Source organism: Seriola aureovittata, chromosome 4, assembly GCF_021018895.1.
Source record: "Seriola aureovittata isolate HTS-2021-v1 ecotype China chromosome 4, ASM2101889v1, whole genome shotgun sequence".
NCBI classification, from domain to species: domain Eukaryota; kingdom Metazoa; phylum Chordata; class Actinopteri; order Carangiformes; family Carangidae; genus Seriola; species Seriola aureovittata.
The window spans coordinates 24,204,624-24,229,908 of record NC_079367.1 but is presented as its reverse complement, the minus strand read 5'-3'; the positions used below and the strand labels follow the sequence as shown (position 1 = coordinate 24,229,908).

The following is a 25,285-nucleotide window of genomic DNA, read 5'->3' as shown; positions in this document are numbered from 1 at the left end:
TTTTAGAGCAAACTGTTGAAGCATCGGGAAAAAAATCGGATTTTGAGTAGCCATGCCAGGACGCATATCAATCCGGAAAATGGATGTCTATCATTCATTGATTATAACTGTGAAAACTGTAAGTGTGCTTTGTTTATGATGTACATATTCAATGAGGATCTCAAAAAGAGATGCACTTGGCAGTACTGGCTTCTAAGAAGAGGGGAAACAATATGCATAATATGTTGCAGATATTGCTGAGTCATTCATGCGTATCACTCAGTTGACTTTTCTACTTAAAAAAAAAAAAAAAAAAGAGAAACCTACTGAGCCTTCCTCTTCCATCTCCAAAATATAGTAGATGTCATCCTCCTTTGGAGAGCTAGTGGGTCTCTGCCACTTCAGACACAGCCAGGTCACCCCCGCCATCTCCAGCTCTGGAGGGAAGGGTGGCAATGGCACACTGCATGAGGTGAACAGGTCCACCACTTCACTGAACTCGCTGGGGAGGACAGAGAGAGAGAGAGAGAGAGAGAGAGAGAGAGACGAAGGATGGGAGAGAATGGGAGAAAGAGACAGGAGAGACAGAGTGAGAGACACATGTGTGCACACAGATGGGAGACAGTGAATGGAAGAAACAGTGACATAAATATGGACAACAGGGAGGAGCGGCATTCCAGGAAGTCGAGCATGTTGAGGCGCCTACCTTACACCCATGTCGTTTTTGGCTGAGAGGCGGAAGGAGTATCTTGAAGCCGGTGAAAGCTTGGTCACTCTGTACTGCTTCTGAGGTCCATAGTAGCACTGTTCATAAACTCCTGTGCCCTTCCCCTTCAGAGAACAAAAGGATTTTAGTCACCAGAAATCTCAGCTGCACATAAAACACGAGCGTGTGGTGCAATGTTCAACATTCCTTTCATCATAAATAAAAAAAAAAAAAAAAATTACCTCATCCCATTGCAGAATGTAGTTTTGGATTTTGGAACCATTGTCACATGGAGCCTGCACATAAACCACACATTGTTTGATTATTATATTTCATCAGATAAATATATATAAACTGCACACATTACTAAAATATGCACCAATTCACAGTTATTTATTTATTTATTTTGACTTTTACAATGGATTTAAACTGAGGCAGAACATAGTGAAAGAAGCGCAGGTAGTGCTTTAATGACTCAAGCGCCGCCATCCTTTATTCCAAGTCTCATACTAAACACTTCCTGTTACTGTGACTAAGAAGCCATCTTTAGCACCACGTATGACAAATAAGTCGCATCCAGATGTGCAAACCATTTAAAGGTGTCAGTAATTCAGTGTTTGCTGAGCATGTATTGCACATTTATGCCCCCACACCTGGGAGGTGATCTGTGAAACCACTATCTTTTTTGAGCAACTTTAATGAAACCATTGGAGATGAAATTCCACACTGAAGGATATCTCAGCAGCAGTTGAGGAAAGGGGGGGGGGCTGTTTCTGAATCAGTGTTTTCTCCATCTCCCAGTTGGTTTAAGTTGCTTTCTGTCAAATAGATATTGTTGCCGCTTTCCAGTCAACTCCGCCCTAAATCCATAACTCCATCAATCATCCTAATTTTTTTATTTTTTTTTACCTTCCACTGGAGCACGAGTGTGTTCTTGGTCCCGCTGGCCTTCCTGGGAGGATTGGGAGGATCCGGCTCACAGCTTAAAGTGGTGAAGCTCACAGCCTCTGACGGGCTTCCCTGTAAACAGTTACACATGGCCTGGACCCTGAGGAAAGGAGAGCAAAGTAGTTACATAAAAAAACGTTCCTTTGTGCATTAACAACTGTGGTTAAAACAAAAGCAGTTGGAGGGTTCTGCCGACCTGACGTGATAGTCCGTTGCTGGTCGAAGGTCTTCTAAAGTAGCACTTAGTTCTTCCCCGCTGCATCAAAGATAAAAGGAGATCCTTGAGTGTTGTTTCAAATAGATGTCTATGTAAAAAATCTCTAACAACAGTTGGTGTTGAGCCTCATGGCATCTTCCCGCTTGTACTCACCAGTACATGCTCTTGTATTTCCCATCTTTGCCGCTAAATGAGATGGAGACCTCGTAGCTGAGGGGCTCCGGGGGGCTGCACTCCTCCTCCACGCTGCTGCTGTCACTCTCTGGCCTGGTGGGCGCACTCCAGCTCACTACCAGTCCTCTGGCCTGGATGTCGGACACCTATCACATGAAAGTTTCATGGGTTAATATCTAGTCTACATAACACAATCAAACCAGGACATGGAAAGAAAGCTTTCATTCCTCTAACCACCCGAGCTGCCAAATCTCATGACACAGTCCTTTTTCCAAATCTCGCTACCTTAAACCCAAGTCCAAAGAGGGTCATTCAACCTGATGCCACTTTGAGAAAAGGTTTTTCTGCACTTGGTAGGGATGTGCTGTGCAACACTCAGATTTTTCTCTCTGTTTTGAGGAGCTTTAAAAATAGCCTGAGCTACCCTGCAGGGGGGATACATATGTGGAAGAATTCAATCAGGTCAAGTCTGCACCTCCTCTCTTCTGCCCTGGTGAAAGAGGAGGACCTGCTGCCCTCGTAAGGCGGGCCTTACTACTTAACTTCCCACAGTTCAATTCTCAGTCCTTAAACAAAGCAGTGTTGCAGCAAAGATAGAAAAAAAAAATCCACTGTCAACCTTATTCTGTCTTGTCTTGTTTTCATTTATTTGTTTTAATTATTTACTTCTTGTCTTCTATCTCTGTAAAGCCGCCTCGGCTACCTTGAAAGGCGCTAAAAAAAAACAATCCAAGTTATTATTATTGTTATTATTATTAACTGAAGCTGAACCTTTCCTGTATCAGACATCCTCGCTTCACCGTTTCCATCATGTCTCCAATAGACTTGTTTTGCTAGTTTTACAAGGAGTTCAGACCTTAGCGACAGAGTGTGTGTGACAAATCCCATTTTATATGAGGTCAAGGAAATTCTATTTCTAGTTCTACTGATTCCCACCCAGCTGCTGGTATAACAGCAACTCTGCTCTTCATTTATATACAATGCTGCTGTGAACCTAGTGCCATTAAACCAGGGTTACTTCAAAGAAAAAACGCCTGAGACCATGTTATCTTGCATTCTGTATATATTATATTACATATAATATAATACACATATAAGATGTGACAGATTAGTAGCTCTTCAGTTAAAAATCTGTGCTTCTTTCACAGCAAAGCTCAAAGCTTCCAGTAACTGCTGGCAGAGTTGTTTAGTGGCACGTTTGGGAATAGAAATCCCCACATGGATGCTAGTCAGCAGGTCTGCCTCCATTAGCGAGATGTCAGCAAGAATTCATCATGGATGTTAATAGAATGTTTAATGACGCAACACATTTGCATCATTACAAATTTTCATGAACACAGCACTAATAGAGTCACATAAAAATCATGCAAAATGTACTAATTAGATAAAGGAAAAAAGAAAAACATGGCAGAAGTGAATACTAACCACTGGTTTACTGATGGTACTCAATAGCGCTTGCAGGGCCTGAGCTTCCTCGTCCAGCTCTGAGGAGAAAAATGCAGGTAAATATGGATAGAAAACACCGTCTTCATGAAATGATGATAAAAATTGAGAGGAAATAATTAGGACATGTGACAAATAATGTGCCAGTTGTAGGTAAAACTGACTTATTCTCTGCCAACAATTGTTTCTGCTGGGTTTTGTGTGCACTGCATTATCTACTTGCTACTGTGACATTTCTGTACATCATGTCCGTGTCCTTCCTGGACAGTGAAGTAATGAGTGTAACTTTGCACCATCTATCCGATGTGTTAGCTGGTGGTATAACTACCTTTTGCATGGTGAACCAACACTAATATAATACAGAATTTCAGTGCATCTACAGTACAATGTCTTTTGGTCATATGGTTATGATGTTGAATACTGGCCAGGAAAGTGTTTTTGTAGAACATTATGATGTCACAGTGAAGTTGACCTTTGAGCTTTTAGTTATAAAACGTCATCAATTCATCACTATATCCTTTTAGACTTTTGCGTGAAAGTTTGTGATAATTAGCATATGAATTTTTGAGCTGCTGCCAAAACCATGTTTTGTAAGGTCACAGTAACCTTGACCTTTGACTTCTAAAATCTGATCAGTTCATCTTTGAGTCCAAACTGAAGAAATTGGACAGACAGACTGAAAACATAATGCCTCCGGCCAGAGCATCAAAATAAAATAATCTAATGTTTGAGTAGCAGCAGTTCAGATTCAAAGATGTGAAATTTCTTTCTAAATTCACAGCTACAGATCCATCTTGGAAAAAGTGATGGTAGAAATTAGCCTCAATAGACCTGTGACAGTGCACTGTGACGGTGCAGCCTCAGTCATAGACCTTTCAAAGTTTGTTTACTAATTATGTACCTTTATATACTCGCCTCTAATAGAACACACCATCTTCATCCTCCTTCTTTAGGAATAATCAAAGGCAACAACAAAAAATTCATGGTGTTATTTTTTTTAAATCAGCCCATTATGTTTTCATGGTAGATTGCTCATATTTCAGTGGTCATACATTTCTGTGATCTTCATGAGGTCATAAGGTGAAATTATTTTTTCCTCCACTTTCAAAATTGACAATAATTCCTTAATTATGCACTGGTGTCGCCAAGAAGCAGTGTTAAACTCCATGATTAATGAGCAGTCAGAGTTCATGTAATCAAGAGTAATGTTGGCCGTGTTGCTGATCCCTCACTGCCACCAGCTGCTGCAGCTAATGAGGCACTATTCTCAGCACCTAAACACAACACAGCGCTCTCCTCACATCCGGAAAATACTGTCTGTCAGCCTGACTGTAAATTTGCCCCCCCCCCGAGCCCCCCTTTAACCTCCTTACCTCCCGACTCTCCATTCTTCCCCCTGCCTGCCTGCTTGTCAGGGCCGGCCACCGCTTGGCTGAGCTGCGCCTGCTCCGCCTCCAGCCCTTTCCCTCCGACGCCATTGTGAATGTCCACGGTCGGGGGGCTACTGCAAGTCTTCTGTGGCGAAAGGGGAGGGCTGTCCTTCACCTGCCCCCCTCCTCCGCCTCCCTGACGCTCTTTCAGTTTCTTCTGCAGACGCTCGTATGTTTTGCTTGTTCTGTCGTCTCGGTGAACAAACGGTGGGCGTCCGTGTTGGGAGTGAGAATCTGCAGAGACTGAGGGAACGAAAAGGCAACACTCGTGATTTTATGTTGACACAAACAGGGGAACAAAAAAAAAAAAAGACAGTCATAGAAGCAAGTTACTGCGAGAAGAACATACAAATAAACAGGGCAGTAGGGAGACGGAGACTCAACAGTTTAACTCCGGCCTTGACTGTATAACTAGACTGTGCAAATATAGTGCTGACAACAACAAATAACATCTTAATATAACAACACAGGCCAGACACGGCTAGCTCCAACTCACCCTGCTCTGAGTAGATATGAGCTGGATGGTACTGGGAGATGTACTGAGAACTCATGTCGCCCACGCCCCCCGGCATGCCCGTGTACAGGTGTGGTGGTGGGGGCATCATGGCAGGGTGTGGGATGAAGGCAGGCAGGTGGGCGTGGGGTGGAGGTGGAGGGTGGTGGAGAGGGGAGTGCCCCCCTGGGTGGAACTCTGGCTGCTGAGGTAAAACCAGAACCCGCCGCACTCCGTTCTCCTCTATGATCTACGGGGAAACAAACAAGAGCGCAGGGAGCAAAGTTGTCAAAGAGCTCAACGAGATGCCAATCAGAGACGGTGGACTGGAAAGTGTGCAGAATGAATACCTGTGAAACGTATCCAGGAGGCACATAGATTGGAGGCACTGAACCATTTGGAGACATCATGGGAACCTGAGCAGGACCTGTGGGGGAAGAAGAAGCAGGATCAAACACTTTCCCACGGGGCACACAGCTGTTTCATCTGTGCTGAATGTACCGAGAGTGTTACAGTAGTTCAGCCCCACTCCGACCCCGTTCATCCGAGCTCCAACCTGAGCTCAGCAGCTGACAAATGTTTTCATACATCAACAAATATCTCTCTCGCACACACACACACACACACACACACACACACACACACACATAAAACTGAGCAACTTTTAAAGTATATTAAATATTTGAAATTTTTATTTAATTTTTTTAAGATATCCTCAATGCAACTCGCAGTAGTTGTAGTAACTGTTACAAGTTTTTATTTTAAAACCATCAGTTACACATATTTCAGAGAAAAAAGCTTTTCCTTGGTACAGCAATTGACTCTAAACACTAGAGTACCCAGGAGTCTCAGCTGCTGTTGCTATGGAGAAGATGTCAGCCAGATGCACAAACCAGAACTGTAGAAATTGAGACCGTATAAAAAACTTTTTTAAAAACCAACATAAATTGAACCAAAATTGACCCAGAATCCCAAACGTGCAAGAGAATTTTAACTTAAATCAACATTGACTTTTCTCACAATGTTTTTATGTACACAGTCATCTATCAGGACCTTTGAGTTTTTAATCAAAGAGATTTATTTCAGTGCAGCCGCTCATCTTCTGTATCATTGTACTGTCCATGCAAAGCCTTGACAGTGACTGACAGTCACCACAAACCTATCATAAATGGACTTTTACTTCTGTAACCCAAGACAACAGCAATAACTCTTTCCATTTTGCCACCTATGGCATATGAACCTTGGCAGGTTTTCACTCAAGCCACTGTAAAATATTGTCTCTGCGGGGTAAAATCCCCACACTAGCTGCATTTTCAATGACTACTCAATTTCTTTTTAATATCTATGAGTAAGAAAAGGCAGAGAAATGCATTTTTTTCCCTATAAAATACTGGCAAATGCAAGAAGACCACTTTACAAAAGTGCTGAGAAACAACAAAGTTTCCTGCGTGTCTCTGTAGTGGGGGCCAGTGCAGCGGCTTAGCTCAGCTCTGAGAAGTGACAGCTCAGCAGAAAGCTTGGGAGAGAGAAAGAGAGAGGGACCTCTGTGCCAAGTTTGCATATTCGCACATTTCTCTTCTTACAAACCAAAGACATAAACACTGGGGCCCCAACGCCAGATGTCATGCAGGAGAGCAAAAAAAAAAAAGAAAAAAAAAAAAGAAAGAGATCCACAACACATACACACTGACCTCCCAGCAGCCTGCTCGAGGAAGAGTTTTCCTTCATTTTGTCAAGGCTGGCGGAAGCAGAGAGAAGGCACATCTGAATGACCAGCCATGATGGGCCCACGTCTACAGAGGCTGGCCTGCGTAATGATACGTTGAACCCTCCCACTTCTAGCCCCTAGCACCACCCCTTCAGGTGCTGAAGTCCAGGCTCCACCTCTCAGTGGAGAGAAACAGCAAGTGAGCATTGATATATGGACAACTGCCAGTTTGTTATGTACACCGAGCTAAAACTAAAGCAGTCTCAATTGCCCTGCATTAAATGGCGCCGCTGAAGGTTATAAAAGTGAGTTATTGTTGAAACTTTTGTGTTGATTCCTTCTTTATGATCTTTCTGGAGGTTGATATTTGTCGCACTGTTGTACTGTATTGTGTCCAAATATAAAACCTCATTTAATATTTTGTCTACCCCATTTTTATTGAAGGTGGACTAAATATTAGAAACACCTCTCAGTGTCACATAGTTCCATTCACAGCGCCATAAACTACAAGCTTCAAAATGATCATATAGTTGAATCAACACCCTCCTAAAACAGTTTCTTTATAACCTTCATGAAGAGAGGATTTATTGAAGCGCTGGCGGATTAGACTGCATTCGTTTTCTCTCGGTGGAATAAACTAACAACTGAGTGCACACTTCAACACAGAATGACTCTGGACCCAAAATTTACTGCTAGACACAACAGCTCAAAACAGAGACAAGCTATGTTTACAAGGCGATATAGCTACAGGTGGATATGTAGTTAAAAGTCGTGGTGCACTGCACTGAAAAAATTCTTTAAATGCTTTAATGTTATCAAGCGCTGCGGAAAATATTGTATGTTATGTTATGGCCTTATCCCACTGGCCCAATGTACCATGCTATAACCATGCCATGAACATGTGGTTCGATAGCGGCCTCACAGCAGGGCATAAGTATCTTGACTGACAATACTGTAGGGCTAAATGATGATAGTTTCCACTCTCAGCCAAGTCATCTTGTTTTGCCACATTATGCTTTTAGTATTTTTGTACCTTGTGTAATTTAAGAGTATCTGTGGTTTGCAGATTTCCTCAGCTTTCCTGTTCTTGCTTTCAGCCGCCACACTGTTTTCTGATCTGTTCGCCTACATCCTTTTGAAGCTGTACCAACTGTGTTAAAGTTCCTCTCCATGTTTTAAACTATGTGAAAATATTCTGCTATGATAAATATTTTGCTTAACATGCTTTCCCAACATAAAAAAAAAAAAAAAAAAAAAAGGAAAACTGGAGCTGAAGGTATATCCACGATTACTTCCCCATTGAGAAATCTCGATCAGACCTTGTGCCCCGCTCACCAACACTGCCTGCGCTAGGTTGACCATCAGACACAGATTCAGATGAGAAGTCTGTTGTGGCCAAAATCGGGAGACTAGGAGATGTATCAGAACAGTTAGCGTGGTTAGCATTTTTCATGTTGTTTGTTAGCTCGCAGCTGGCAGTGGCTGACACAGTGTTGGTGGTTGTGCTAATGCAAACTCTCGCTCTCTATACTGACAGGGTTTCAGGTTTATTTGGTTAGGTTTATGTCTGCTGTTTAATATTTAAATTTCCACCAGTCAATCCTTCCTGTAACTCCTTCACAATAAAATCCTAATTGAAGATTTTATTGTGAAGGAGTTACAGGAAGGATTGACTTGTGAAGGAGCTATGGGAAACACAGTAGTATTAGTCTCCCAGGTAGGCATCAAATGCTATTATTCAAGCTGCTGCTCATTTCATGGCTCCATGTAGGTGTCCCAACCACACTGTTGATGCCATTATGGTTTCACCTGATGTTCTGTGATTACAATGTAATGTAGTTGTAATAGCATCAACATAATAAAATCAATCATCTCAGAAACATAAATGTTAACAGGGATCAGGTTGGGAGAGGTTTGGATTAGATATTAAAACTGGATTACATTTCAAACAGATCAAAACAACGTGCACATTTCAAAATAAACTAGCCAAGCAGTTATTTGTCAAAACTTCATCATCATAGCACTAGTTACTGTCTACTGTGGGCTACAAGATGCACTTTTCTTCAGACTTACTAATTGTTCCAATCTAATGCCAGACAGTCCCACAATGTATTACTTTCCACTGGTGTAAAAAATCATTGGGAACATACTGCTTTAGTCTACCTGCTAATAAACTTCACTAGACAAGACAGATAGCAGGTAGGCCTCATATACTGAAAGCAAAAGGGCAAAGAGCCAGCGGAGTGATAGGAAGTGAGTCATTTCCAGATCTGGCAGTGAATTTCCCTACCTTTTTGTTCCTCACGCATCGTGTATGTGAGGAAAAAAATCTCAATCCAGGGAGCATGGGAAAGCTCAGTGTGAATGAAAGCAGCCACCCTGGCTCAGCTCCCATTGATTTTAGATAAGTATATCATTTGAGTGGGAGTTCAAAGTGTGCAGTGTTAACTCCACTCACTTTTAAGACTGATGAATTATTTCATGCTTTATGCCAGGTGCTGCTGCGCACCTGCGCGATGACTGATGAAGGCAACTCCAGTTAGTGCCGCTGCTGCTGACTAACAGGAGATCTAATGAATCACATTAGCGGTCTATATGTCATTGTTTGCCCATTTAGAGTGAATGGCTTTGTGTGCACCGACTTGGGAGAGCGTACGGGAGAGGAGAACCAGCAGAAAGAACAGGGTGAGGGAGGTAGGATGAGGGAGCCACACACATCTAAGGCAGTGAGAAAGAGAGAGAGGAGAGGGGGGGACACCCACTCTTTTACATCAGACTGACGCACGAGTGCTGACAGAGATCAGATAGAAAAGGCCACATCCCCCTCCCCTCCCCTGAGTCAACTGGAGCATTGGTTGTGCTGACGTGGCTGTGGAGTGCCAGCCTTCAGGAGGAAGCAGCCACGGGAAAAACATCAGTCCTCCTCCACAAAACGGCAGGCTGCCACCGGGCCAAGAATAGCCACAAACAAGCCGCCCATTCTGGCTGTGTAAACAGAGGCTAGGCAACACTTTGGGAGCACCATCATCTCCTGTCAACATCACATAACCCGTATTCACCTCCCTGCTTCCTGTGGCAGGCCGACAGGATCTTAACCGGTGCAGCTCATTCTGAGTCAAGGGCGGGGGGGGGGGTGTAACTATTTAGGTTGGGTGAAAAAGCAGAGGGAGAGACTTATCAAAGGCCAGGCGCATGTCAACACACGTACATTCACAGATGCGCAAGGGGTGGTAAAGGCCACTTTGAACACCAACCTGTTTCCTCTGAAAATGGATAGGAGATCATAACAAAGAAACTCAAGTGGGACTTCACACAGGTCTTCTAAGGCTCACCGCAAACAGAGGAAACTTGGCAGACGTGGCTCTGAAATAACGGCAACAATCCAAGCAAACTGTCAGGTTTAATCGGATGTACAAATGAACCCTCAATTAGATCCGGAGAATAAAAAAAAAAGCAGAGATATACAAGCGAGCTAGAGGCTGGCTGGGTTAAAGCAAGGGTGTAAAAAAAATTAAAAAAATAAAGAGAGGGCAAGAGCGAGACAGGTAGAAGGAGACAGTGTGGTTTCATATGGGAGCTCTCAATAAGCTCTCAATGGCAACATGATTAACTGTGAGCCTATAAAGATGGAGCGGGCTTGATTATTAATCACAGTTAATAAATTGTCTTTCTCCACAAATAAAGAGGATGGGCAAGGGAAGGCAAGCAGATTCATTGACATAAGTTAATAATTACAGCCAAGCAAGGGAAAGAGGCTAAACACTGAACTGTCAATGAAAAAAAAATTAAACCTTGATTTTTAGTGATGACACTGTGGCAAATGTTTTTGTTTTTTCTGCATGGCATGGCACATTTTCCAGCACACAGGAAAGATCTTCCATCAATTAACAGGGTAGTAATTTGCAATGATTTGCAATTAGTAGATTACGGAACCAGGGCCAGGCTGCCACTCCACAAACATGCCTGTTAGCTTCCAAACACCACCCATCCAGGCAGATAGAGGAATGGAGGCAAGAGGGAAAAAAAGAGGGAAAAGGGCTGTTTCTGTTGATCGGCGCGCAAACCAGAGCCAGAGGGAGGAAGCTGTACAGTAAACAATGCAACGATTTAATTAGAACAGCTTTTTTTAAAATTTTTTAGGCGTTAGCAAACTTTATCTGAATTCCTGATATTTCAAGGCATCCGCATGGATCCGCAACCCCACAGGCATGAGTGATGTTTACAGGGGGGGAGGGAATCAGTAACCTTCATGGCTGTGCTTATTACAGAACATCACACGCTGCTGCTGCTGCTGCTGCTGCTGCTGCTGCTGCTCTCAGCCAGACAAACCCAGAACAAGAGAGGGGCCATGACCACAGAGGCCGGATTTTTTTCCTTTTCAATAATGAATTATTTGGCTCCGTTCAGGAAATGATGATTCCACTCTAAAACCACTGTCTCCTCCTGTTACAAGAAGCTAACCTCACAAACCCAGTGATGTTGATAATTCAACAGAGACAAAAAAACAGCTGAGTGGACATGAAATCACCCTTCCCTGAACATCCCACCCCTGACTGAACTTGGAAAAAGAAAAGGAAACAAGAGGTTTGTTGGAACACCCCTCCCTCACATCATCTTCTATCATCCTCTGTAGCCTTTCTCCCTCTCCCCTTGGTATCAACGCAGCGATGGGAGAATGAGTCACAAGCTCAGTCATTCTCAGAGTTACTCACTGCAGAAGCTGTGAATGAACCGCGCCTGTGTGTGCGTCCATGCTCGCATGTTTGTGTACATGTCCTGCGAGTTAGGGGTGGGGTGGGGGAGGGGCTGCGAGTATAAAAATAGCGTGCTAATGTGGTTAATGTGTCTGATGTTTGCAGCCCAATTATGCGAACCATATGTGATGGGCTTTGTTTGGGAAAAGGTGCTGAGGGGTGAGGAAACATGCAGCCATACCACTACGGTGCACATGGTTTTAATCCTAATGGATACGATCACAAGAGCCCATGCAATTTTATATGCTCTATTCCCAGCTAAAATAATGGAGTGACCACTGGAATCACAATGCCTGTGCCACTAGTCCCCCAATGCAAGCCTACTCTTCCATGATTGCTACGAGTCCTTGCTGCCCCCTCACCAGCTATTGTGTAAAATAAATAAACAGAGGGGTGGGAAGTGAGAACAGGGAGGAGGAGGGACGGGGTATCAAAGAAAATCATGAGTGACAGGATGAGTAAAGGAGGGATGTGTTTCTGGGGAGATGATCTGATATATTTTCTATTTATATTCACTAACTTTACCAACAACCATTTAGCTAGAAATAAATAGGAAATAAAGTAAATATTCCTAAACAGGATTTAATTTAAAGGAAAACTGTCTGTAAGTGATACCAGAACCAGATATGAGTCATTTACAGATCATATAATTTATCCAAAAGACAATTCTGGTACATAAGGTTTCAGGTAGGGGTGATTTTGCATCTTAAATTTACATCAATTGAGAGTTGCGATGTAGATATTTCCAGTACTGATACGGCACTGTCCCGATGACTTACTTCTAAAGGCAGCAGAACAGTCAAGTAAAACTGCTTGGGTTGGGGCCTGCATGTGTTCAACCATGTTGAACTTAACAAAAACCGACAATGACACCAAGACTGGCCACTGGAGAGACTGGAGCTGAGAAAGACCTCTTTTCTTAATTTATTACAACAAGCATTTGTGGTGAGTGCAATGATATGAACACCTTCCTGGAGAGACTGTCTGAAGATGTGTTATTCCCATATTTAAACAATATTCATCTCCCACCTCTCTATGAGAGCTAGCATTTCACCTTGCCTTCCAGTATGGCCATACAGATCAGGTATATACAAGTATTGCCTTCCAGTGTAGCTGGACAAAATAAAGTATGATCTACTTCTTTCTGAGCAACAGTCTTAAGCAGTTCAACTTGATGACACCACTTGCACTGTTTTCACTCTGTCAGTGAGTGCTTCCTAAAAGTACATTCCAGGGGAATTTCTCTTAGATTATACGAGTGTATTGACAATACGGACACTCCCTCACCATAGTGTCAGATGAGATGCTCAACAGTGCACATCCTGGCTGCTCAGTTTCAGACACAGGGGATGTGACAGCCTCAAGTCCCTCTGATAGAAAACACAGAGAACACATCTGCAGCACCATCAGGAATGACGCGAGGTGTTTCACAGCTATGGCATCAGAGATAAGGGACAAGTAGACACATGGGCCGGCTGACCAACCAGTGTCTCATAGAGAGAAAAGGGAGAGGACAAAGGCAACATGGTTACAAACTGAGCCAGGTGTATGCAGGCACATAGTGACGTGCAAACACACACACACACACACTCACTCACCCTCTCTTTAGCACCCTGTTGTGATGCCAGAATGGCTGTCTTGGCTTTTGTGGGAGCAGGCACATCTCTATCAGGCTCAATAAGCCCAGCTGAACTAGACCGTGCTTTCAGCCATCAAGCACAGACTGAATCATCCAAAGTGATGTGAATCACCGACAGACTAAGTCAGATAAAGAAGTGGATCTAATCAACCCAATGGTCCTGATGCCGACTTGCATCATCAGTCACCTGGTCTATTGCTCGGTGCCAGAGATACAGCCTTCAAATCTGCAGTGGCAGACACTGAGAAAGGCCGACCCTGGGATCTCTGGGGGCCCTGGTTGTCGCTATGATGGCATGTCCACTCGCATACGGAACTGCCCTCATGGTGAGGAGGATAGTGAGCAGGAAGATGCTGAATGGCCACTCTAATTAGCTGCCCTCTCTAAAAGCCCCTCCTCCAAGACAAATGCCCTCTATAAACTGCATTTTTTAAGAAGTCTGTTTGCATTAAACAAACTGTCATGCGCTAACACGTAGCGATTACGCACATCCAGCTGCTAAAAATACATGACTGAATACACAAATCGGTGTGGGATGGAAAAAACACATGTAAACCAGATCATCCTGGCTTTGGAAGTGTCACGCTGTCCCTGTCAGTACGTACTGGGGTTAGAGCTGAAAGCAGGAATATGCACAACAGAAACTTAAGAGAACAGGCATAGTCTGTTGTTATGAGCACACAACAAATAAAACCAACCAACCGCATGCGCATACATGCATGCAGTCCCGCATGCAAAAACACACACACACACACACACACACACACTTCTTCCTCCCTCCTTGCACCGCAAGCGGTGAGTCATCCCTCTATTCACGTCACAGAGAGATGAGCGCACCCTGTGACAGGCCAGTTAGTAGCAGTCACACTGATCTATGTGGCACCTCTCAGCTCTTTGTTTCTCCTCTGATGGAGAGTCTATGTATGCTCGCTCCCTATTAGGAAGGTTTACTCAGCTCATAATGGGGGGCCGGTGTGGGAGCTCAGTCAGACAGGAGTGGGGAGAAGAGTCTCTGCGTGAGCAAACTGTATGATCCTGCCTGGGCAACATCACTTTATATCACTGCTTTCTCACACACACTTTCTCCTTTGTCATCTAAACCTGGATGCCTGAGGCCTATTGCACAGGCCCATTGTCCCATTGTTATTCATATACGTCACGAGTCGTAGTCAAAGGCAACAGACAAGAAAATACCAGAGTCTTTCAACAGTGAGACATTGAGCACTAGTCTATACATGGGTCATTAGATTTATGCTACGATGTAGAGCGCCTGCCTGCTGTGGCCGGTAGTAAACATTCACTCACAAAGCTTTATCGTGCTGACATCTTTTATTTTTCTTTATCAAATTAAATAGAAAATTTAAGAGAAAAAATAAATAAATAAATAAGAGAAAGAGCGGCTGTGAGCTCACAGAAATGTCAATACACGGAGGGGTGTCCGTGGAGCAAGCCAAAACAAAGCAAATCATTTTCAGATCAATGTTTTCCCCCGGGCAACTGCATTTTATCATAATCGTTTACAATTATGGGCCCACAGCTCTGCCTCCTACAACTACTCCAGCTGTCTTCCGTTCACAATGTCAGCGACGTGTTGGAGCCAGACTTCATTGTTGCTGTCACAAAGCCAACGCAATCGCAAACAATTGAGGAAAAGGAAATGACAAGCCATCAGGACAAATAAGAATGTGTAACACATCCTACTCCAACACTGCTGTTCTGCCCTTGCTCCTCTACCGACACACTGCGATTATACCATATGTTTATTTTACATTATGATAGTCTGTCGGTGCGTAGTTCATTTTATCAGCTGTCAGATTAAACAGGAAGACAGAGGAGGGCAAAAATGACTGGGTTTTTTTGATTACTAGAAAGACAGTACAGAAAAGAGTGACACATTCTGTTCTTGTGGAAGTGTTGTAAGAAAAACTGATAAACATCGCAGTTACTGTTACTGGGGTTTGTCAACTTGTTCTAGTCCGTTGTTATCCCCTGAATGCATCAGCTACAACTAATTTTGTTAAAGCATACATGTGACACATTCTCCCTAGCTTTCCTGTTCTCTATGGGCTGGAACCATAAAATGCAATTATGTCATTGAACAACCAGGAAGCTATGAGACCATCCTGTAGTCATTTCTGTAAAAACACGTCAGAGTACATCCTGGCCAACCCCCCTCTCCTTTCTCACTGCACACACTGAAAAAAGCTGAATGAATTTGGGTGAATGAAATAAAAGGGGCTAAACAAAAATCTAGCTCTGCTCATCACATTCTGCTTAGACCTGTTATAATCTTACACTTGCTACCATGATCAGACGTATTTACATTAAATTTCCCGTCAGCTGCGAGAACCTTTACCAGACTCGTGGTTAGATGACAATCTTTGAGAGGCTGTGAATAACTTGAACTTAAAACAGCTTCCGGATTCATCATAATTGCTTATACAGGCACAGACAGTCTAAGCTCTCATTTGAATTTTGTTGTCTTTTACAGGCAAGTCAATTTTAGAGGGAGAAAAAAAAAATGACACAAACCAGAAATGTCTATTAAAAATCTCTTCTCCAGCTATGGTTTGTGCTTTTGAAGTTTATGGAAATGTTTCTTTACATACAATCTCTTTGTATTCTTACAGATGCTCTTACAGACGACCAAATTATCTGTCCAAACCAATGACTCCCAGCAGGATTATAGTTAACAACTGTTATTTCAGTTTTTCTTTTACATGTGTGAAGAGCTGCCTGATGTTTTGCATAACAGTACAACAATTTATTACACTGAAAATCAGTTTGATAATATCTTTATGTGATTTTGCATTTTTCCTTATTTGCATATCATTGTGATATACATCAGTATTAGGAAAATGTTATTCATATTGTGACACTCCTTTAAACTGCATTACCCATTTGCTGTATAAATTAATTTAGACAAGTCTCATAGCTTTCCATCGATGTCAGGGTACAAGTAGAAGATTAAGCATTTGAAATGAGCCATACATTACTGGGGCTTTTTCGGCAGCGGTGTAGCCAAGAAGCCATTTGTCTATCCATCACAATGGCCTAAAACTCGCACAGTGAGAATGTGTGCATATCTGCTCTCACTCAGGCACTCTCCACTTTGAATATATTGTTATTCATTTTCACCGTCTTCACTTTTAGGAAATGCCCTTGAATGAAGCTAGATAAAACCATTTCATTCATCTTGTTGCTTTTGGAATTAGTCCGTATCGAAGCCATATGCTTGGATATGGTTTAACTGTATAAAAACATATGCTAGTAGTATATAACTGACTGAATTCCCTTGTAAAACATGTGTGGAAAGGGTGTACTCTAAAAAATTGATTCATAAATGTGATTATATAAACTATATTGCCGCAAGGGAGAAATTTTAAATCTTTTCTTTTAAAAATCTTTTCTTCTTGCATGAATGGGTTAATGAATGAACACAGGTCCAAGTACATCTATATACATTATATGCATTATAAAATTCATATTTTGTGATTTTGTTTTACAACAGGATTATTAGACAACATGCACCCAAATCCACAGTCACACTGAAAAGTTACACATGAGCAGCTCTCTCACCTGTGATACACTGAAACTGACCATCCTCTCGTCGAATAGTGAAGGCCTCACCTGGGTTTACCTGCACCAGGATTACCTGTGGGGACACAAAGGGACATTTCATTTGACGGTCTCAGTTAAATTTTACATTTGCTCTACAGCAACTGGCTCATTAAAACCGAAGCCCCTTTTGTACATGGACAACTTTTTGTACAAGTCGCTCTGTGATATACACACTCAGGATCTTGTAAGATTTCTATAAAATTTTCTTCCACAGCTCATTCAGTGACATTCCTGTGAAAGACACAATGGTCTTAACACTAGCAGCGTTTGGTGTTACACTGATGGAGTTTGGTGTTAACACTGACAATACAGTCCCATGAAAATCATAGTAGGAAATATTTAAATCCTGTCTCTCATTGAGAGCAAAGCCTGAAATACAGGTGACACTGGCAGAGGCAGGTGCCTGCCTGCTTACAATATATGCAGCAAACAAAAGAAATGATCACCTTTAACTTCATACTTCATACCCATTGTTTTCTGGACAAAAATCCATCAAGGGTAATTAACTGAGAGCAAAAGACTGGGAGGGGGGCGAAGGTGGTGGCAAGCCTTTCTCTAGTGTGGACTGTGGTCTTCAGTTTAGCCCGGGGGATAAACAGGTATTAAATTGCAAAAGAAAAAATAAATTTTTCAACAGATTAATTTTTTCATATCGAAGGCAAAATGTAAAGACCAATAACCGCTGCCATACCTGGATAATTGAATCCATGGATATTGGAGTACACACACGTGTGAGAGGGGGTGTTTAATCTAACACACACAATCAATACACAAGCTCTTATTCTCCCCAGCTCTTATCAACTTTCACTGCCAGTTCCAAGCAAAACAATCCCGAGTATCTCAGACTGATTGATAAGAAGAGGTATAGTAGAGTAAACACAGTTTCATTTTTTCAGTAAATATGTATTATCAGTTCCTCATGGTCGTACAAATCCTATTACAGAGTTTGTGAATGACTTAAATGCACCAATAACTGGAACAAGATGACAACGAGAAAACTATCAGTTTGGTATGTAACCCCTGCTTGCAGCTAATCATTGTTAAGGATTTAACAAAATAAAACAAAAAAAAAAAACTCTTAAACTTAAACCCATGAAATTATGGTTTTGTTGTCATACATGACAATATATTCATAACAGGTGCACATTTTCAATTTATTCTGATGAAATGGTTGGAATTTTTGTGTGCTTGATAACTTCTTAAGTCTGTGTTCATGCAATGGAAATTTACCTTTTTTTTCCTAAAAGTTGTAGTTTACAAAAGTCATTTTCAAAAACAAGAATAACCTTAGATTTCAGGAAGGTTCGACAGATGTTGCAGATGAAATAAGTAAAAATCTAGGCAGCAAAGAATGTGATTGTTATCTAAACCTTACTTTGAGTGAAATATAAAAATAAAAAATAAAAATTAGCATCTATGTTTGAAAGTACTGACTGCATTAGTATTTCAAATTAAAATGTGCTGAAGAATTTCAACCCATTCCTGTTATTATGTGGAGAAACAGCTGTCCTCCTCTGTAGTTATCAGGCTTTACATGAATGTTTTAAGCTTTAACCATTAACTTAACAATTCTAAACTATTTTTGTCTCGCACCATTCACAGACTTCACCATGACTGATGGAAATATCAGGTACACACTGCTACCCTGCACTGAGTCATTCTTCTTCTGTCGTTAAAACAGACGTGAGCATCAGAATTGTAGATGAAGAAGCCTCGCAAGAAGAAAAAAAAAAAAAGTGCATTTTTGCCCAAGAAACAAACTTTTCAATCCATTTTAATGTCGTCTGATGACTAATAAATAAATGAAAAATAATGATTAACTGAACTGAAGACGTATTTTCTTTTTCCATTCACTTAAAAGGTCTGATTATGTTAATAAAAAAAAAATCAAGACAGCCTGTAACTTCACCCTCCAATTCATCATTCTCTTAACCTTATCCTTATCAACGGCGAAACAACAATAACAACAACAACAACAACACACACACACACACAAACACACACACACACACACACACACAACTAGGTTTTGTTGCCCGGCACCGTGTGTGGGCACCAGTTACCTCACTCTTGTGGAAGTCGCTGTCATAGAATCTACACTCCCCTGGCAAAGGGCTTTGGTTATGGTTCTCTTCAAGCACAGAAATCATCAGCACCTCCATCTCTGACACTGTTCCCATTCATGTGCTCAGCAGGGAGAGGAAAGAGCCCTTTGACTGCCACACAGAGAAGCTCATATGTTCATACACACCCACACGAGCAGCGTCAGCAGCAAGTGTGGATGGTGGCGGTGGTGGTGGTGGTGAGGGGTGGGTGGGAGTAGGAGACTCGAGAGGGGAGGGGAGGGGAGGGGAGGGGAGGGGGGTGCAGGGGCAAAGGGAGGTCTGATTGAATCAAAGTCTAGGCACTTCACAGTCGGGTGCGTGTATACGTTTGTTGTCCAACCCCCCTTCTGTGTGAAGAAAAACAGCCCACCTCTTTTTTAATTCAATCTTTACATTGGAAGCTACATTTGAAATCTACACCGTGACATTCACTGCATGTTAATGAAAACAAAAAATAGGAAGGAAATTTTGCTCGCAAAAAATCCGACTGCTACTTACTGTTGCCCGCATTGCTTTTTCTCATTCAGGCGTCGCTATTCACGCAGTCACAGAGAAAGGAAAAGATGCTCAAGGGTCTACCAGACCCTCCACCACTTCACCCAACCCTCATGAGAAATCACATGACCTGCGACACTAACACATCTGGCTGATCTGATCCTTTACACCCTTCTCCACTTCCATCAAACTCCTGCACAAAAAAAAAATAAAAAATCCAGGAGCAAAATGGTAAGAGGCGTGGAGTGCAGCGGGAGCTATGCAAGCAGATGGGGCTGAGTCTCTTGCGCTGAATGTAGCCGTCACAGAAAGTGTGGCGTGAATCTCATGTTTGCTTCGCCTGGTTCAGCCTCATCTGCTCCATAGCGGCACTCTCTGCAGCAGGCGGCTCGTTCACTCTATCCTCTGGCTCCAGTGCAGCCTCCCTACCGTCAGTATCCACAGCAACCCCTTCAACAAATAAGCCACAGCGATGTCCGCGCCAAACCTTCAGAGAAGGGACTGAAACCTTATCAGCAGTGGCCACTCTCCGGAAAAGGAGGCGGGCGAACCCAAGAAAACAGGACCAAAAATGAGAAAAGGACTTTGGATGATGCCTCAGTTTGCTATTCAGTTTCCTCCTTGCCTCTGCCACTGACTGTGTGCCGGCTCAGTTAATGCCTGCTGTGCTCCTTAATATGGTTAATTTCAATAGCATTCCATCAGGGTGTGATCATGGCACAGCTGAGCCGGCAAGGGTATAAGGGTTCCATAGCGTGGGGAGTCCTTTGTTCTGCCTTTTTTCACAACAACAACAATGGCGTGAGGGAGCTGAGCGACCCACGCAGCTTCTGAGGCTGACATACACGACTACGCTACAGTCCCTCTCCCTCCCTCCCTTCGCTCCCTCCCCCTCATACTCTCCCTGGCTCGCTCTCCCATTCACAGAGCGACATGCCGTACACCCTCTCTTAATACTCGGATCGATGTGAGAGGAGATGAGGTTGTGGGAGTTCAATTGCAGAGCTCCAGCGCTGGCGACAATTACAGCCTCGAGTTCTCTCTCGTTTTCAAAGATCACAAAGCAGCCCACTGACAGTCAAAACAGAGACACTATTTGTGCAGCGACACAATAAACAGGGCTCGCAAGTATTCACCGCTTCTGTAACATCTGTCCTCATTCATTCTGAGCGGATCATTCCTTAAAGCGACAGTGCTGATCACTTGATCAGCATGTGCCAAGTGAACAGATACTCTGCGTCACTGATACCGCTGCACGAGGGGCCCATCAAAAACCCCCCACGTAATGAAATCCTCTGCTTCATTTGGCTCTATAGAATGAAAGAAGCTGGATTTAAGGAATTAGATAAATATAGCTGCTAGCAGAAGCGATCAGGGGATGAGTACAATAGGCTTATGAAGTAAGATGACTTTAGGGAAATACAAAGTTAAATTAATTTGTGAGTTATGGAGCAAAACACAAAGTGAAATCTGGATAGTGCCTCCTTCAGGTTGGTTCAAGTTTTTTTTCCTGTACACCTAAAATATATTTTGCAACCAACCAATCACAATGTAACAATGAAGAAATGATATCTAATTGGATAGTGACTGAAAACCACAGCAAAGCATTGGAAAGTAAACACCTGAGCTTCAACTTACTGAACTGTAGACAGCTAAAGTAGCATCCAGCAGAATCAGCAACTAAATAAACTAAATAAAATAAAACTGATGCCTTTGTCTCTGCTCCACCACGACAAGCAACCCGATGCAGTGCTTTTGCAAGAGCAAGCACCTTTTTTTTTTTTTAATTACTTGCTGCCATTTTCCCCACATTTCCTGCAACAATGGAGGCAGATGTCCTCCAACAATTTGCATAAACAGCCTGGAACTGAAATCAGGTCTTGGCCAAAATGTTGTTAGATTTATTTTTTTCCCCCTCTCAAAGTTACAGCTGCATAATATTCGGCTGTATTGTGATGTGATTAGCGTTTCTGGGTTTAGAATATGGACAGGTTACTAAGATAACGTTAGGCATTTTCATTTATTTATGCTAGTAATATTCTCCTCCCTATTTTGCTTTGTTTTTCAAAGAATTGCCTCATAATGTTCCATCAATGTCAGACATTCAACAGAGGCAGTTTCTCTGTTTTTCTGTAGCATCGTCTACAACATATTTAGAACAAGAACTTTTTGCAAGATAGAAAAAAACATATTGCTGAGGAAAAAAATTACACAGTAAAAAAATAACACATTTTTAGATTAATCAGTTTCCTCCTCTGATAACTCTACCTGCCTGAGGCAACTGTCAGTCACATTTATCCTTAGGCCACATTCAGACAGACATTTACCTTATGTTCAAACAATACAGAGGGCCTGCGTCAGTGGGGCTGTGTTGTGTGTTGTTGCGTGTACCAACGAGACAGTGAAACACATTCCAGTAAGTCCAGTTGGAGGAACGGGCTTGAATGAGCTCTTGCATCTATGAGATTGGCTAACACAGTGCCTTTCCGGCTGAGCGTCCCAGCAAAGGATGAAAAAGGTTCAGCCGCACAATGCAGCATCATTTTGGATAAACCCCCAAAACACACACACGCACACAAACACGCACACAAACACACACGTACGCACACAGAATGTGTAGCTGCCATCACAGACTGCCTGTATGATGACTTTATTTGGAAGTGGATAGAGTCTGAAACAGTGCTAGGATCCTGCAAAGGTTACTTTTCACACAGATGACTAAGCACTGAAATGTGCTATGGTTTCCTGGTCACATTCACAACACGGATGATTTTTTTCACAGCGCACTTGATGGAAGAAACCATGCATTCAGAGAACAGGAAGAACGACAATCAGATTTATAGAACCGGTGTGTCTGAAAGTTAAACAACACATTTTGTTCCCAGCGTTGTAAAGATTTACGTCTACGTAGGAGCCCTATGCAAAGAGACTGAGGATCAATTAGCACACACTGTCACACAGGTGGCCACTACTGTGTTTTATTACCCAGGAGAATGGGCCCGCTCTGTGCGTTCATGGCTGTTAGCTCTGACGTTTCTCTGCCGTTGGGTGACTCAGAGTTCAGGTTTCTCACTATTTGTTCCTCTTAATTGTTTACTGTGCATGGATGTGACATAGCAGCTGGGTGGACAGGAAACAGGAGCCAAATGACACAAGGAAAATCCTGCTGGTGTCGGAACTAGCCAGGCAGTGACACAGTCTCCCTGCAGCTGATGGCATACGCTTACGTGTGCAATGATAATTCAAGGCAATTTGATGATCCTCCACCCTCCAGGTTCCCTGGGAAACGTTGCATGACGGGATAGTACGACAGAAACAGGCTGGAAAAAAAAAAAAACTCTCTGAAAAGGTGTTCATTCTGTAGCACGTCCTTGTAAATATTAATTATCTTCTTAGCAATATTCACTCACAGAGGAGGAAATCTGGGATATGTACTTATCAGAGCAACCATAAAATATTGTCTAAGCACAAAGTTGAAGTCAGGGTTTGGATTTTTGTCTGCTGAATGTCAAATCAGCACCCAAATAAATGGATTTTACTCAAGGCTTTGCCTGGATTTGACTCTGGTCTTTGCTCACTTTAACATTTCACATTAAAGAAAAAAAACCTACAGTCTGATGCTTCACAGAGGAGCTGGTGTTAGATAGGTGATGGGCTGTGGTAATCTTGATACAGAGTTGGACTATTCCTTTTCGTTAATTCAGACCACAGCATCTTCTGGCTCATGCCCTTTGAAAATTTCACATGAATTTCTGCAAACTCCAGACATGCTGTCATGTGCCTTTGTTCTCCTCAAGAGTAGCTTCCATCTGTCTCCTCTCCCACATAGCCCAGACCTGTGAAGTGCTGTACTGAGTGTAGTCCTTCCAGAGCGATTTCTCATCACAGTGAAGACACTTTGTACCTCTGTGAGAGTTGTCCTTCGGCTCCAGTTCACCTTCCTGGTCAAAGTCCTTCTAGCTTGGTCACTCTGTTATTACTTCTACTGTTATTACAAAAAATGCAATAAAGTAGAACTTTAAAGTGGCTATTTGTAAGTTTTGGTGGTTTCTTGCTGGGAGAAGGTGGTGGTGATTGCCGCTTGACATGTTCTTCAGCTATTGTTGCGTTTACAAGACAAGAGGTTATAATACGCTCTCTGAGCAGCGCTACGTCTTCAGGGCGGATTGGGGGCTACAGTGAGTCGCTATCAGGAAGTGACAAGACGGGCTGGGGCTAGCTTGTTAGCGTGCTAACTGCAGTAGAAGAAAAAACGTGATAGAGAGAAGAGTTAACATTGGTGTTGCTTTCCACCTCTGGAGACAGCTGGAATAAAGTTTGATGCTGAACTCACAACGTTTCTTTTACATTAGTACGTAAACAGCTGTTAATGCTAACGTTGGCTATGTAGCAACAGCAAAACTTAGCTCCTTTAAGCTAATAAAATACTGACATTTGATGTATTGTACCAGAGTTAGCGTAAATCTCGTTTCTGTAACTGCTTTAATAAGCCAATACTAGACGTCAGAAATAAATGGCTATTGAGTGTGGCTCAGATCGATCCACCGGATAAGATATTCAGTACTCGTATCTGTTCTGTAAATTGGTGCAGTAATAATGGTATGGTTTGTCTCGCTGGCTCAGAAGAAAGTGTCCTAAACAGTGCTGAGTCACGCACTGTCCACCTCCTCACAATAGTTGACAAATAGTGGGCTCACCTCCATTTTCACAGATGGTTCAGGGGCTGACCAGGAGACAAGTAGAGTGGGTTGCATTTTTGTCACAACATATCAGGCCCTCTGGCAACTTGTGAGGGGGCTCATGTCCAGGGCCCTGTCTCCTGTGTCTGGCTATAGCATACAAGGCCGGCACCAAAGACGGCGGAGTCGAGAGCGAGGTCTCACTATCCCACGGTAACATTAGCCCACGCATGGCACGTCGCCACAAGCAAGACCACACACACACAGACACTCATGGCTCTGTGCTCCCTGTTCAATTAGTGTTGTTACTATTCAATGCGGAGTGTTCTTACACACGACCAGAGCAAAAAGTAGGTTTCTAAGGTTTTTAAATCTCAGCTCATGTCAGAGAGGATGATTATGTTTAAATAAGAGCATGTCAGAATAGAAAAAGTGCTACGTTGTCTTGAAAGCTCTTGTAATTATACATATTTCCCAAAAGGTTGGACGTTTCCTAGGAAAGGGTTTCTAACAGAGACTGCACAGCATGACGTCTGTACCAAGGATTGATACTGTGAGCACCTTCTGAAAAACCACTAACAGCTTTTTTTTTTTTTTCTCAAAGTGTTTTCATCACGTACAGTCTGTCAGGTTACAAACACAGACCTAAAAACCATCAAAGCACTGGAACGTAACGACACAAGCACAAAGAGCATGAAAACATTAAATGGCAGATCTAATGAAAAAGAGTAATGAACAAAATATACATAACCATCAGCACAGACAACAGCTAAGTACATAAGCCATTAGCTAGGCTTAAACATTGACAGAAACCGGCTGATTCATCTGTTACCAATTTAGCAACAAACCAAATGGCAGGAGCAGGAAAAACTTGGGGGGAGAGGGGCTTAAATG

The 25,285-nt window shown here is 42.6% G+C and overlaps 1 protein-coding gene across 5 annotated transcripts in view; it reads right to left on the bottom strand.

Annotated features, from left to right (window-relative positions):
- fndc3a (fibronectin type III domain containing 3A) overlaps positions 1–25,285 on the bottom strand; it is a 47,053-nt gene that overhangs the window by 14,845 nt on the left and 6,923 nt on the right. The window contains exons 1-12 of one of the 5 annotated variants that reach the window (XM_056373925.1): positions 19,716–20,515; positions 17,071–17,146; positions 5,741–5,817; positions 5,394–5,640; positions 4,841–5,140; positions 3,450–3,508; positions 2,004–2,170; positions 1,830–1,889; positions 1,595–1,733; positions 928–981; positions 686–810; positions 307–481 (exon numbers count right to left, since the gene is read on the bottom strand). In XM_056373925.1, coding sequence (XP_056229900.1) covers positions 307–481; positions 686–810; positions 928–981; positions 1,595–1,733; positions 1,830–1,889; positions 2,004–2,170; positions 3,450–3,508; positions 4,841–5,140; positions 5,394–5,640; positions 5,741–5,817; positions 17,071–17,146; positions 19,716–19,727 — 1,491 coding nt within the window. In that variant the 5' untranslated portion in view covers positions 19,728–20,515. Of the gene's footprint in view, positions 1–306; positions 482–685; positions 811–927; positions 982–1,594; positions 1,734–1,829; positions 1,890–2,003; positions 2,171–3,449; positions 3,509–4,840; positions 5,141–5,393; positions 5,641–5,740; positions 5,818–7,081; positions 7,134–17,070; positions 17,147–19,175; positions 19,386–19,715; positions 20,516–25,285 lie in introns of those variants that run through there. The other 4 variants (XM_056373922.1, XM_056373924.1, XM_056373923.1 and 1 more) reach the window with 4 other exon arrangements.